General features: G+C 44.1%; 1 protein-coding gene across 1 annotated transcript; it reads right to left on the bottom strand.

Annotated features, from left to right (window-relative positions):
- Positions 1–934: 934 nt before the first annotated feature.
- On the bottom strand, positions 935–11,424 carry LOC136653753 (vomeronasal type-2 receptor 26-like). Its single transcript, XM_066630633.1, has 6 exons — positions 11,353–11,424; positions 9,038–9,201; positions 8,596–8,719; positions 6,806–7,660; positions 2,244–2,370; positions 935–1,836 (listed from the first exon to the last, which is right to left on the bottom strand). The coding sequence occupies exons 1-6, from the start codon at positions 11,422–11,424 to the stop codon at positions 935–937; spliced, it is 2,244 nt and encodes a 747-aa protein (XP_066486730.1).
- Positions 11,425–11,428: the final 4 nt, after the last annotated feature.

The following is an 11,428-nucleotide window of genomic DNA, read 5'->3' on the forward strand; positions in this document are numbered from 1 at the left end:
TGGCTCACCCCAACCAGACAGAGGTGGCTGGCAGGGCAAACAAGGAAACAAGCCAGGAACAGGAAAGGCCTTTCTGCCCCACCTGGAGGAAGGGGAGGGGCCAAAAGGGGGCAGGCTTGCTCCATAAAACAGGGAGGCCAGGGATGAGAGGGGGCAGTGTGAAGCAGGAAGCTGTGAGGTGAACAGCTCCTGCTCCCAAGCCAGGTGTGGCAGCTCTGCAGAGGAGGAGGACAAGGGTACTGGAACCCCTTCCCCTCCAGCCAATCTGAGGCCTCCCTGGGGGTGGAACAAGCCTGCTCCAGGTCCCTCCAGTGGTGGGCCCTGCAGGGGGCAAAAAGGCAGACCAGGGGCCCGACACTAGAAGCCAGAAGATCTCCACAGCTACCATGTGATTCCCTTTGGTGCTCAGATAGGTTGGCACAAAGCACAGCCAAACACTGCAAAAGATCAGCATGCTGAAGGTGATGAACTTGGCTTCATTGATGGTATCTCCATGTGCATCTTGATGAGCTTTTGAACCTGAATGTAGGCATGATAAGGGAGGCACTTGGAGGCACAGCAGCTCAGACAGTGCATCCACTGGACCTCAACCACATTATGCAATCTGGGTGTCCCTCTCTGTTATATGTGCTCAATTTTTAAAGTGTGTTTTTTAATATTGAAAGGAAAGGAATTTTTATGGTGATTTATAGATTTATTTATTTTTATTGTGTGATGAGCTGCCTTTGGCATCTAGGTGCTTAAGAGGAAGAGTAGGCCATACATTTTTTTTTTAATCAATGCATTTCTAGTCATTCCATTCCACCTTTGATAAGGTTCTTTAATGGAGTGCTTCTACACTGAGGAAAAGAAAACAGAATGAATGATATCATTATAAATGAAATTTCTGGAGGTGTCCCATCCTCTCATAGGAACACCAATGAATTAGAATTCTTCACATCTTTCTTTTAATGAACTGCTTCCTTGTGTTCAGCTCAGGCCTGACTAGAATAATATAGCATTTGGGGGCAAAGATGCAGCCCAGGAGCCCGACACCAGAAGCCAGGATGGAGAAGATCTCCACAGCAACCATGTACTTCCCCTTGGTGCTCAGATAGGTTGGGACAAAGGACAGCCAAACACTGCAAAAGACCAGCATGCTGAAGGTGATGAACTTGGCTTCATTGAAGGTATCAGGTAACTTCCTGGCTAAGAAAGCCACAGTGAAGCTGACAATGGCCAGGATGCCCATAAAACCCAAGACGCAGTAGAACATGGTCACTGAACCTTCATTACATTGCAGTATCATTTCTTTAGTCATTGAGTGCATGTCCATATCTGGGAATGGAGGGGAGGTTGTGAGCCACACCATACAAAGAATGAGTTGTATAAGAGAGCAGGAAAGAACAATGAGGGCTGCTAATTTATTCCCCACCCATTTCCTCATGCTGGAGCCTGGCTTGGAGGCCATAAAAGCCAGCACCACAATGATGGTTTTGGCCAACACACAAGAAACAGCTACTGAGAAGATGAGGCCAAAGGCTGTTTGTCGCAGGAGACAAGTCCACCTCTCAGGTTTTCCAATGAACAGCAAAGCACACAAGAAGGAGAGCAGGAGGGAGATGAGAAGAGTGTAGGTGAGGTTCCGATTATTGGCTTTGACAATGGGAGTGTTCTGGTGCTTCATGAACACGTGAAGCACTAGAACGGTGACAAATGAAAAGGAAAGAACAGATGAGGCCAGGATGCTTCCCAGAGGTTCTTGATAGGAGAGGAAGCTTATATACTTTGGAATACAGAGGTCCTTGTCATTGCTTGGATACTTGTCTTCTGGGCACTGAAAGCAGTCATCCATATCTAAAAAGAAAACCTGATCAATGTTCAGTCCATTGAGAAATCAGTTAAAATATTTCAAAGCTCTGAATTGTGGCTGCCAATTCAAATGTAGGCAACACACTTGCAAAGGGAATGGAGGAGATTGCTTTCTAAGGACATAAGAAATGTCCTGCTGGATCAGGCCAAAAGCCCACCTAGTCCAGCCTCCTGGATCTCACAGTGGTCCACCAGATGTGTCAGGGAGTGCCCAAGACAACAGGAGACCTGCATCCTGGTGCCTTCCCTCAAATCTCCAGCACAAACCACAATACGAAGCACAAACCAAGTCAGTACTACAACTGCCAGTTTTATAAGAAACAGTCCAAAGGGCAAATAATGGACCAAAGCAGCCAATATGTTTGACCAACACCGTACGTGGAATGTCTCACCTTTCTGGTTGGAAATCTTCCCTTCTGGACATGGAAGGCATTCATAGCAACAAAAAGGCTTCCCTTCCTTCTTGCTTCTGCTGTAACCCGAGTGGCAATAATCATTGCACACAGAAAGGGGACGTGACTGTTGGTGAATGAGACAGACAGTGTGAACGTTCTGAACCAGGGTTTCTCAATGTTAGCCCTCCATTGTACCTCTTCACTTGGTCCACCTATTAGAAAACCACCAGACATAACTGGCAACAACATCATTGTCAGTTACTTCTGGATCGAGAGGCCAGACGAGACATGACAGAAACCAGTCAGAGGTTCAAGATGGGCAGGAGGGCTTTTTGAGCATAGAAAAGCATGCTTTGAATCTCTGCCTGCTGAGTCGAGCCTCCTACCGCTGTTTGTTGTGATGTTCCCTCTTGGTGCCGGGCAGCAGGTGTCCAGGGGACCCTTGAGTTGCACCAGACACCACCTGAAGTACCACTGTGGATACCTGTATCACTTGTTGGGAAACACTGTTCTGAACAAAAATGTTCTGGAAGTTTCTCCATACATTCTCACTGTATGGTCTACAGTTCAGAAAGCGGGTGATTCTAGGGAAAAAAAAAAAAACAACCATGGCATCTTTGACATAGAACCCTTTGATGGAATGAGCTCTTGAAGGTTCTGCAATTATGGGAGTCCTGAGTGCTACAGGACATGCCAAAAACCAGTAGAAGGCTCAAGATGAACAGGAGGGCTTTATGAGCATGGAAAAGCATGCTTTGGATCTCTGCCTGCTGCGTCGAGCCTCCTACCACTGTTGGTTGTGTCATGTTCTGTCTTGGTGCAGAGCGGCAAGTATGCAGGGGACACTTGGGTTCCACCAGACACCACCTGAAGCACCACTGGTGGTACCCGTACCACTCATTGAGTAACAATGTTGTAAACAAAAAATGTTCTGGAAGGACTTTGTAGAGAAATAGTGTGAAAGTTTCTTCTGGATAAATAGGTCCTGATCATGAATTTCCTGCATCATGACTTGATTGATTGATTGATTGATTGATTGATTGATTGATTGAGAGAGAGAGAGAGAGAGAGAGAGAGAGAAAGAGTACCTGGTTGAACCAGCTGGCCCACACAATGCTTTCTTCATCAATAGTGAAAACTTTGTCTGGCTGAGCCTTTGGGTCTATCCTTCCAACCTGAACTCTAAGGAAGGACTGATTGGGGAATGTGACCCAGTTGATGATATCGAATCCAGCTACCAAGTCCCCATTTTGGTCAAAGGAAATTTGTTCCCCAGCATTGTTGTTAAATGTGGCACTTCTCAGGAAGTGATGGAGCTAAATTGGATTGAAACAATGGAATTCATATCTTCAAAAATATGCTAATAGTCCCTTTAGCAGCAAAATCATTTGTAGAAATAATAATAGTAGCCATCAACCCTTACAAAAGCTGTGTACTGCTTTATGATAGTTACACTAGATCAGTGGTTCTCACACATTTAACACCGGGACACAGTTTTTAGAATGTGATTATGTCAGGAGCCACTGGAAATGATGTCATGACCGGAAGTGACATCATCAAGCAAGGAAATTTGTCACAATCCTAGGCTGCAATCCTACCCACACTTACCTAGGAGTAAGTCCCATTTACTTTCTTTGTTAAAAGCATATACAGACTAGCTTCATACAAGTACAGGTCTGTAACTTTTCCCCAAATGCAGTCACATATCATAGTAGCATCAAATCTATTATATTAAAAATAAAATATTGAAATGAATGAGAAACCACCTGAAATTGGCCTGCAACCCACTTAGTGGATCCCGACCCACTATCTGAGAAACACTGCACCCGATTGTTCTATTCTAAACGCACATGATACTTTAAAGACTAACAAACAGGACAAAATTAAGTGCTCCTGAGGAGCTTCAACAGGATGGACTCCCCACAGACCTAGGCAGAAGGTGGTCTACCTGGGACTGGGCAGGAGAGGCAGACTTAGGAGATGTTTGGGGCAAGATCATGGTTTAGACTGGCTTCAGAGTAGGTCACTAGAATTCCCAGCAGTGGCATAGCTAGGTCATTTGACACTCGGAGCCCATAAATTTTTGTCACCCCATATGACTTGATTGATTGATTAACATTTTTATATCACCCTTCCTCTAAGCAGCTCAGGGTGAGGTACTTAGTTCCTCCCCTTATTTTGTCCTCTCCACAACCCTGTTAGGTAGGTAAGACTGAGACATAGTAAGAGACACGATATGAATAATAATAATGGCCAGAAAATAAATGCAGTGAATATTTCCCCACAAGCAATGGAAGAAATTCTGCACCAAATGGTATATAACATGATGGCATTATTCCTAAAAGCCATGATTTCCAGAACTTTGGTTACTAGGGTGTCATCCACACCCCAAAGGATGTCTCCTTGACCTGTTTTGAGTTAAGGCAGTGGTTCTCAAACTTTTAACTCTGGGACCCACTTTTTAGAATGACAATCTGTCTCGGACCCACCAGAAGTGACATCATCAAGCAAAATAAAATAAATACTTATAAATAATTAAATTAAATTAAAGAAAAACAAATAATTAAGTAAGGGGAAGCCAGCTCGGTTTCACCAAGTGAATTTTCTCAGTAGCCTGCCTGCAATAACATCCCCCACCCAACAACAACAAAAAAAATATCAGTGAGATTTTCAGCCCTCCCTAGTGCCCAGTTCAGTGTAAGTTCTTATATTTCAAACATATCACTAGCAGGACTCACCTGGCTTTGCAAGTTTAAAAACAAATAACAATTGACCTTATCAGTTCAAGCCTCTGTTTAATTCTTTTTTTTTTTTTTTTTTTTGGGGGGGGGTGCTGCCTTCTGGAGCATTTGTTTAGCTCCACTTTCATCAGATTGGGACCATGCTGCTAGCCTTACATTTCCCTTTGCCTAACTTGACCAGCAGCCAAGGCACGTTTGCTTACCCACGAGTAAACATGACTGTGTGGCTTGCTTTTGCTTTCCATAGGGCTCAATACATTCATCTGCTTGGAGGGAGGGACCTCCTTCTCGGGTGTTTTAGGGGGGCTGCTTTCATTGGATAGGAACCATTCTGGTTTTGTTGGATTCCTCTTGGCCTGCCCTTTCTGAAGGACCAAGGCAAGTTCACCTACTTGCAAGAAAATGTGCAATATGGCTCAGTTTCACTTTCCATAGGGCTCCATGCATTTTTGGTTTCTGGTATATTGGCCATAACTTTTGATGGAAAGGAGATATTTCACTCTGTTTATTCCATTGCATTCTGCTGGAAATTCCACATCCAACGGTATATTGAATGATGGGATTTTTCGTAACCTGCGCAATGTTAGCATGTTGCGTCTTCTGTGGTGTCACCCCCTCCAAGTCTGGTACCTGGGGCAGACTGCCCTACCACCCCTCGCTAGATACATCACTAATTCCCAGGAAACCATTTGAAATTCTTCCCTTTTTTCTTAACACCCGTGCTAAAGTAACAAAACTGTCATGTGTTGAACTGCACCTGTTTCCTATTTTGCCTTTGGATTTTTACCCAGAGAAACAGGGTGGAGATATCAGGTGCAGAGGGAAAGAAAGTGGAGCAGTGGGATGGAGATATGTGAGAAGCAAAAGATGTAATAAATATAAATAAATGTATCAAAATAAAACACTGAAGGGTGGCAACAAGGGGGTGTCATGTTCTATACCTATCCCACAATTATCATTAATGGAGAACAGATTTTGCTGCCATGTTAAATGGTTTCAAACTTCTGCTGGGCAAGAAGTTAGAGTGGGACAAAGGGGTGCCAATTTATATCGAAGAACAGTGGAAACAGGATTTAGGATGAGATGTGAATGGCATGCTTTCAGGTGTCTTGATTCAAAGGGCACAATCATAATCCACTTTCCAGCACCGACATAATGCAGCTCCAAGATAAAGGAACAAACATTCCCTTACTTTGAGGAGGCCTCCGTGAGTGACAACCAATTGCAAGATGCTGCTCACGTCCCATTGGCACAGCTATGCCAGTGCAGGAAATTTGGTTAGGATTTGGGCCAAAGGCATTATATATAACTACCTTCTTTGTCACTCATGTCACCTAGTGGGCAGCACTTCTCCCTCCTTGCAACTCTTTCAACATTACCTTTAAGGGTTTTTTCAGTCTCTTGGTGAAATTTCAACCAAACAGGCAGGAAATAATGAGACTAATAAGATGCCTCATGACAACTTGGGCTGCATGACACTACGACTCAGCAAGCGCAGAACCAATTCAGAGTGATTCATTGTCTTCATGAAGTCATAAACAATCTTAGCCAGACAGGTACCACCTATGCTGTTGCAAAATCAACTAGGACAAGGTAAGTTGGGGGGGAACAGCCCATGGGCATGTTGCATTCAGGGGTGCATATTTGAAAATGTACTTTCCTCAACCATGTACAATGGTCGCAAACATGCTCCAGGACATCCCGTACTCTGACCTTAGCCCTGAACATAGCCCTTCACTGTCAAAACACCAGGCTTGTTAGAAGCAACTTTCTACACAGATGAACAGCTCTCTGTCTTCAGTCTGATGAGGACATTACCTGCCATAGCTGTTGATTTAGAAGCTTCCAGCTCCCACCTCCTATTGTCACTCCACGCTTGAGTTTGGAGGAGCGCATGATGTGCAAAGCATGTGCCACAGCATAAACAGCATTGTAGATGCTATAACTGTGACCAGTCATGCTCCTTTCCAAAACGGAGGCAGGAAGTGTCTCCAGCTTCTCTTTCCCAGTGCAGATCTCCCCATCCATGCTTTCTGCCGTGGCCTCGGGGAACAAACAGTTAAAAGCCTCTTGCCAGAAATCTCTGATGAAGCCATCTTCTTTTTCCACAGCAGGGCTTCTCATCTGAAGAAATGCCTGGAAACCAGACATCTCCCTTGAGTGCATTGCGATGGACAGAGCACCGTGTAGAAAATCGATGTCCCAGTCTCTTTGGATGGTGTGTGATGCAAAATCCATCTGGGCCACCATAATCCAGACCTTTGCCTTCATAGGGATACCCTCATATCTTCCAAAGTGGAGGATAGCCCTCAAAATCATCATGTTATCATTTTCACCATGCACTATCACAGCACTGGCAGAGCTTCTCCCAACAAGAGTGTAGCATTTCAGCCCCATCTCTACCAATTCGCTGATGTCTCCGGAAGAACCTATTTTGGCAGGCATTTCTGTGAAATCAAAGCAGATGCCATTCTGATTAAAAAAGGGAATGACCTTCTCTATAAATTTCTCTGAAGGGTCATCATCCTGAGCAATCACCCCAATCCACGTCCACCTGAAGTGCAGTAATAACTCTAGAATCCCCCTATATTGATATTCTCCTTTTGGGAACATGTGGTGGAACAAAGCACTTTCTTGGGGGTTATTCATCAGTGGAACAGAGCCGTAGAGGAACTACAAAGAAAGAATGAACAGATGTGTGTGAGTTTCATGGTACCCTGGCTATTACAGCATGTTACTTCCTTGATCTCCTTATTCGAATCAGGGACTTGATCTCTTGTAAAACAGTGGAGATGGTGAAGGGAACCAAGAAAGTGAAAGTGCTGTGCTGTAAAAATATTTGTTATCAGTTTCCTTGAGGCATGTAATCCCTAGCCCATGACAAGGACAGTATTTGCATTAAAATTAGCCAACAGAATTAAATAGTTGAGTAAAAGAAACATGAGCAAACATTTAGACACCAATGCTTTAACACCTTGGGGTGAGTTCCAAGGTGTGTTATAACCTTAGCTGTATAAACCTCCAGAACCGCTAGTACCTATCTGTTGACCTGCGTACAGCAAAACCTTGCAATTGCCAGTGATGAAGGCTTGGTCAAGTTAAGTATGATGGAAAGCCCAAGGAAAAGGTGATGCCCAAGTATTTGAATGGGCGGACCTGCTGTGGATTCACTTCAGATCGTACAGAGATGCTCCGCATTCTCATAACTGTGACTTGGCAGGTAATGTAACTATCATCCATGAAGGATTTACCTTCAGTGTGTCAATGGAGCCACAAGGATTCTTTTCCTGGCCCAGGATTTGAAATTTCAGCAGCATACATCACACACTTGTCAATTCCAGTTAAAAAACTCCTGACCTCTAAATTACAAAAGTACAACTCAAAAGCAAGAGAGATGCAAAGGACATGTTAAATTTCCCTAGTTCATGAGCCCATCTTACTTGTGGAATCTTGTAGACACACAAAATCTTTGCCATGTTGACGCATATATTCGAGTTTGGACCCCCAATGACTGCAGCTGGAGTGTTCTGGGAGCCACAGGTATAGTTTGGGAGGAGATTTCTTCCTCTGTAGAGAAGTTCCATGGAAGCAAGATAGATCCAACTTGCTCTGAAGTAGCTGTTATAGATGCTGAAACCCAGGGTGATGTTGGCTAACATCTGGAGGTCTTCGTTGATCTCTTTCACTGCAAACACCAAGGCCAGTATGTGCTGGTAGTTTTGAGTTACCATCCTTTAAAAAAAAAAAGTGACATGTTATATCACAGTGCATTAGCTTCAGAATGTGACATTTGTGACCTTCTAGTTCAATATGCATTTATCATAGAGATACCAGCCAAACTCCAACAGTGAAGAAATATTAGTCTACAGATCAGGACATCTGACATGTTTCCCAGTATTGCCTTCTTAGTACACATACAAAATCTCAACATGCACACCATTCAAGCTAAATCCAATTCATTGGACTCATTTTCCTGGTGATCTTATTGTAGCTCTATAAAACGGTTGAAGAAGAATTTTTCTTACAGAAACCGATCACAAACTTCCTTACACAAACTGATCAAACAGTTCCTGAGATGGACGTTTCTCAAAGGTCATTGCATATGAAAAGATGTAGACCTGAGAGACAATCCCGGCAATGGTGAGGTCTCCTGTATGGTGAAACTGGTGAAGAATAGGAAGTGGCTCACCGAGCGTGCACTTAGCAATGGGGAGCTTACACAAAACAAGAGGCAGGAACATCAACATCAGAAACAGTATCATTTGCAGGAGGGTCTTCATTTTAGGCAACAATTGCACCATTGCCCACTTGTTTGTGCATTTGTGAATAGGACAGTGCTATTGGTTGAAACAACCTGCCCGGACTCCTCCTTTTAAAGGGTTTGCCAGGAAACAAACAGACCATATCTATCATGCAAGCTCCAAATGGAACCATACTAATAGTATCCAGTGTTTTTGGCTCACAAAGTTGCAAGTGGATAGTAGACTTCCCTTGGCAGCAAATGAGAACTAATCATGGTTCATGAGATAATTACAGGGGAAATTATCACCTCCTCAGGGATGATGATTTTCCAGGACATTGTAGAGAAAAAAACATGTTTATGAGTTCTTCAGGAAGAAGGAAAATCCCTTAAGGAGTTTCATGGGTGGCATGGAGAGTTTTGTAAAACAGAAATATATCAAAAATCCAGATGTAAAATTTTGTTGATCTAGAAGAATCATGAATTTTCAGTGATGGATTTTCCAATTGAGGAGTATAAAATCTGTTTTGTTCAGTGGGTAGGGGTGGGTGAAAATGGTTTTATTTTTTATTTTATTTTTGCAGATTTCAGTGTTATCCAAAGTTAGAAGTGCCGGAAGAGGTGCTATGTGTTTTTATTTAAAAGGCACATTTTAATAAATTATTGCTGTAAATTATTATCACTTTAAAAGTGACGTAGGTGGTACAGTGTCCGCAGATCAGCCATAGGCATGTAGAGGTGTTGAAGAATGTAGAGAGGTGCTAGATGATGGTTTTATTTCTTCACAGTTTTGGGGATTTTATAATTGTTTTAAATGAAAACAAGAAGTGCAGAAAGGGATGTTAAGTATTTTTATTTCATTGTCACCAAAAGATCCTACCGCTATCAATGGACAATCCAAAGCTGATTGAAGATTTTATGAAACTGGTAGCTAAAGTTGAAGGCACCCCTTTTGTTCCACGAATGACACTGTTTACTCAAAAGTCAGGATGCTTTGAGAGTGTGGCTTGTTTACAGGTTCACATGTGCCGATCAAGCCACGTTTGGCCAGTCATGGACTGCCCCAGAAAGAAAAACAGAACTGGGGCAGGGTTTGCTCTGAAGAATGACAGGTTGCTCCTTTCCTTAAGGCCTATGTAATCTGAGGCTCTCTGGCCATCAGCCAGGTGGCTAGCTAGTTGTCTGCCCTGAAAAGGTGGCTAGCTAGTCTCAAACTGAGATCAGGGTGTGGAGGGTGGGGGACCGCAATTGAAGCCTAGCGGAGCAGGCGAATGCAAAGCTGCCTCAATGGCCTACCCCTTCCACCCTCCCTGCAAATCAGCTGGGAGCAGCACCCTGGCTGTATATCATGCAAGGGCAGGACCAAAACTGGGTGGCGCAAACTGCGCACCACCAGGCTTATACCAGTTTTACATTTGAATGAGAGAATCTGCAAGGAAAGGACATTGATTCAGCAACATTTACTGCCCAGTATTATCCCTCACCTTTGGTACCTTGGCAGCAGGTGGCAATCAGGAAGCCTGCCAGAGGTAAGCCAAGACTTGTTGTACTGACTTCTGCATAGGCCCTGGTTGGGCTATGGAACTGCTCAGACCCAAACCAGCTATATAGCTGGAAGCAGTAGCAGCTGTAGAGCAGGAAAGGGGGGACAGGCAAAAAAGAGGGATAGAATCCAGCATGCTCATTCACGGTCAGGATTCACCCATCCAGCCTGCTCCCATCCCTTGGCCTCCCATGTCCCACTTCAGAACCCCGTGAACCTCCTCCCCCTACTGATGCCACCACATTATCAGCACATGTGGAACCTCTTTCGTCCACCGCCATGCACGCCAGTCCTCTCAAAGTTAGCAGCATTTGCACTTCCACACATGACAGTGGCCCAGATTTTGCATTGCTGTGAAGGTCCCCACTGCTGGAATGCTAGTTCTGGCAGCGCAAGTCTCCAGTAGGACTAATGAGGATCAGATGGTGAAAAAAAGGCCCATTGCATACAATTCTTCCACTGCTAAATGTAATTGGAGCAGATTCATGGAAACTTGAACACTGGTGTTCCTGGAGGGGGCAACAAAACACGAAGTCTCTTCCGCTGCCTGGCCCCTGCTGTAAATCAACCTTTCCTACTCACCTTCAGAGCCGGCTGTGGCTCCACAAAACTTTTGCAGCCATAACTGTCTCTGAATTTGAGGAGGAGTTGCATTACA

The sequence above is a fragment of the Tiliqua scincoides genome, chromosome 5 (genome assembly GCF_035046505.1).
Source record: "Tiliqua scincoides isolate rTilSci1 chromosome 5, rTilSci1.hap2, whole genome shotgun sequence".
Taxonomy (NCBI): domain Eukaryota; kingdom Metazoa; phylum Chordata; class Lepidosauria; order Squamata; family Scincidae; genus Tiliqua; species Tiliqua scincoides.

Coding starts and splice junctions, on each gene's coding strand:
- LOC136653753 (XM_066630633.1), bottom strand. CDS start 11,424: ATGCAACTCCTCCTCAAATTCAGAGACAGTTATGGCTGCAAAAGTTTT. Junction 9,202..11,352: donor AGCCACAGCCGGCTCTGAAG/GTGAGTAGGAAA, acceptor GTTTTGTGTAAG/CTCCCCATTGCTAAGTGCAC. Junction 7,661..8,595: donor TCTATAACAGCTACTTCAGA/GCAAGTTGGATC, acceptor CTTTCTTTGTAG/TTCCTCTACGGCTCTGTTCC.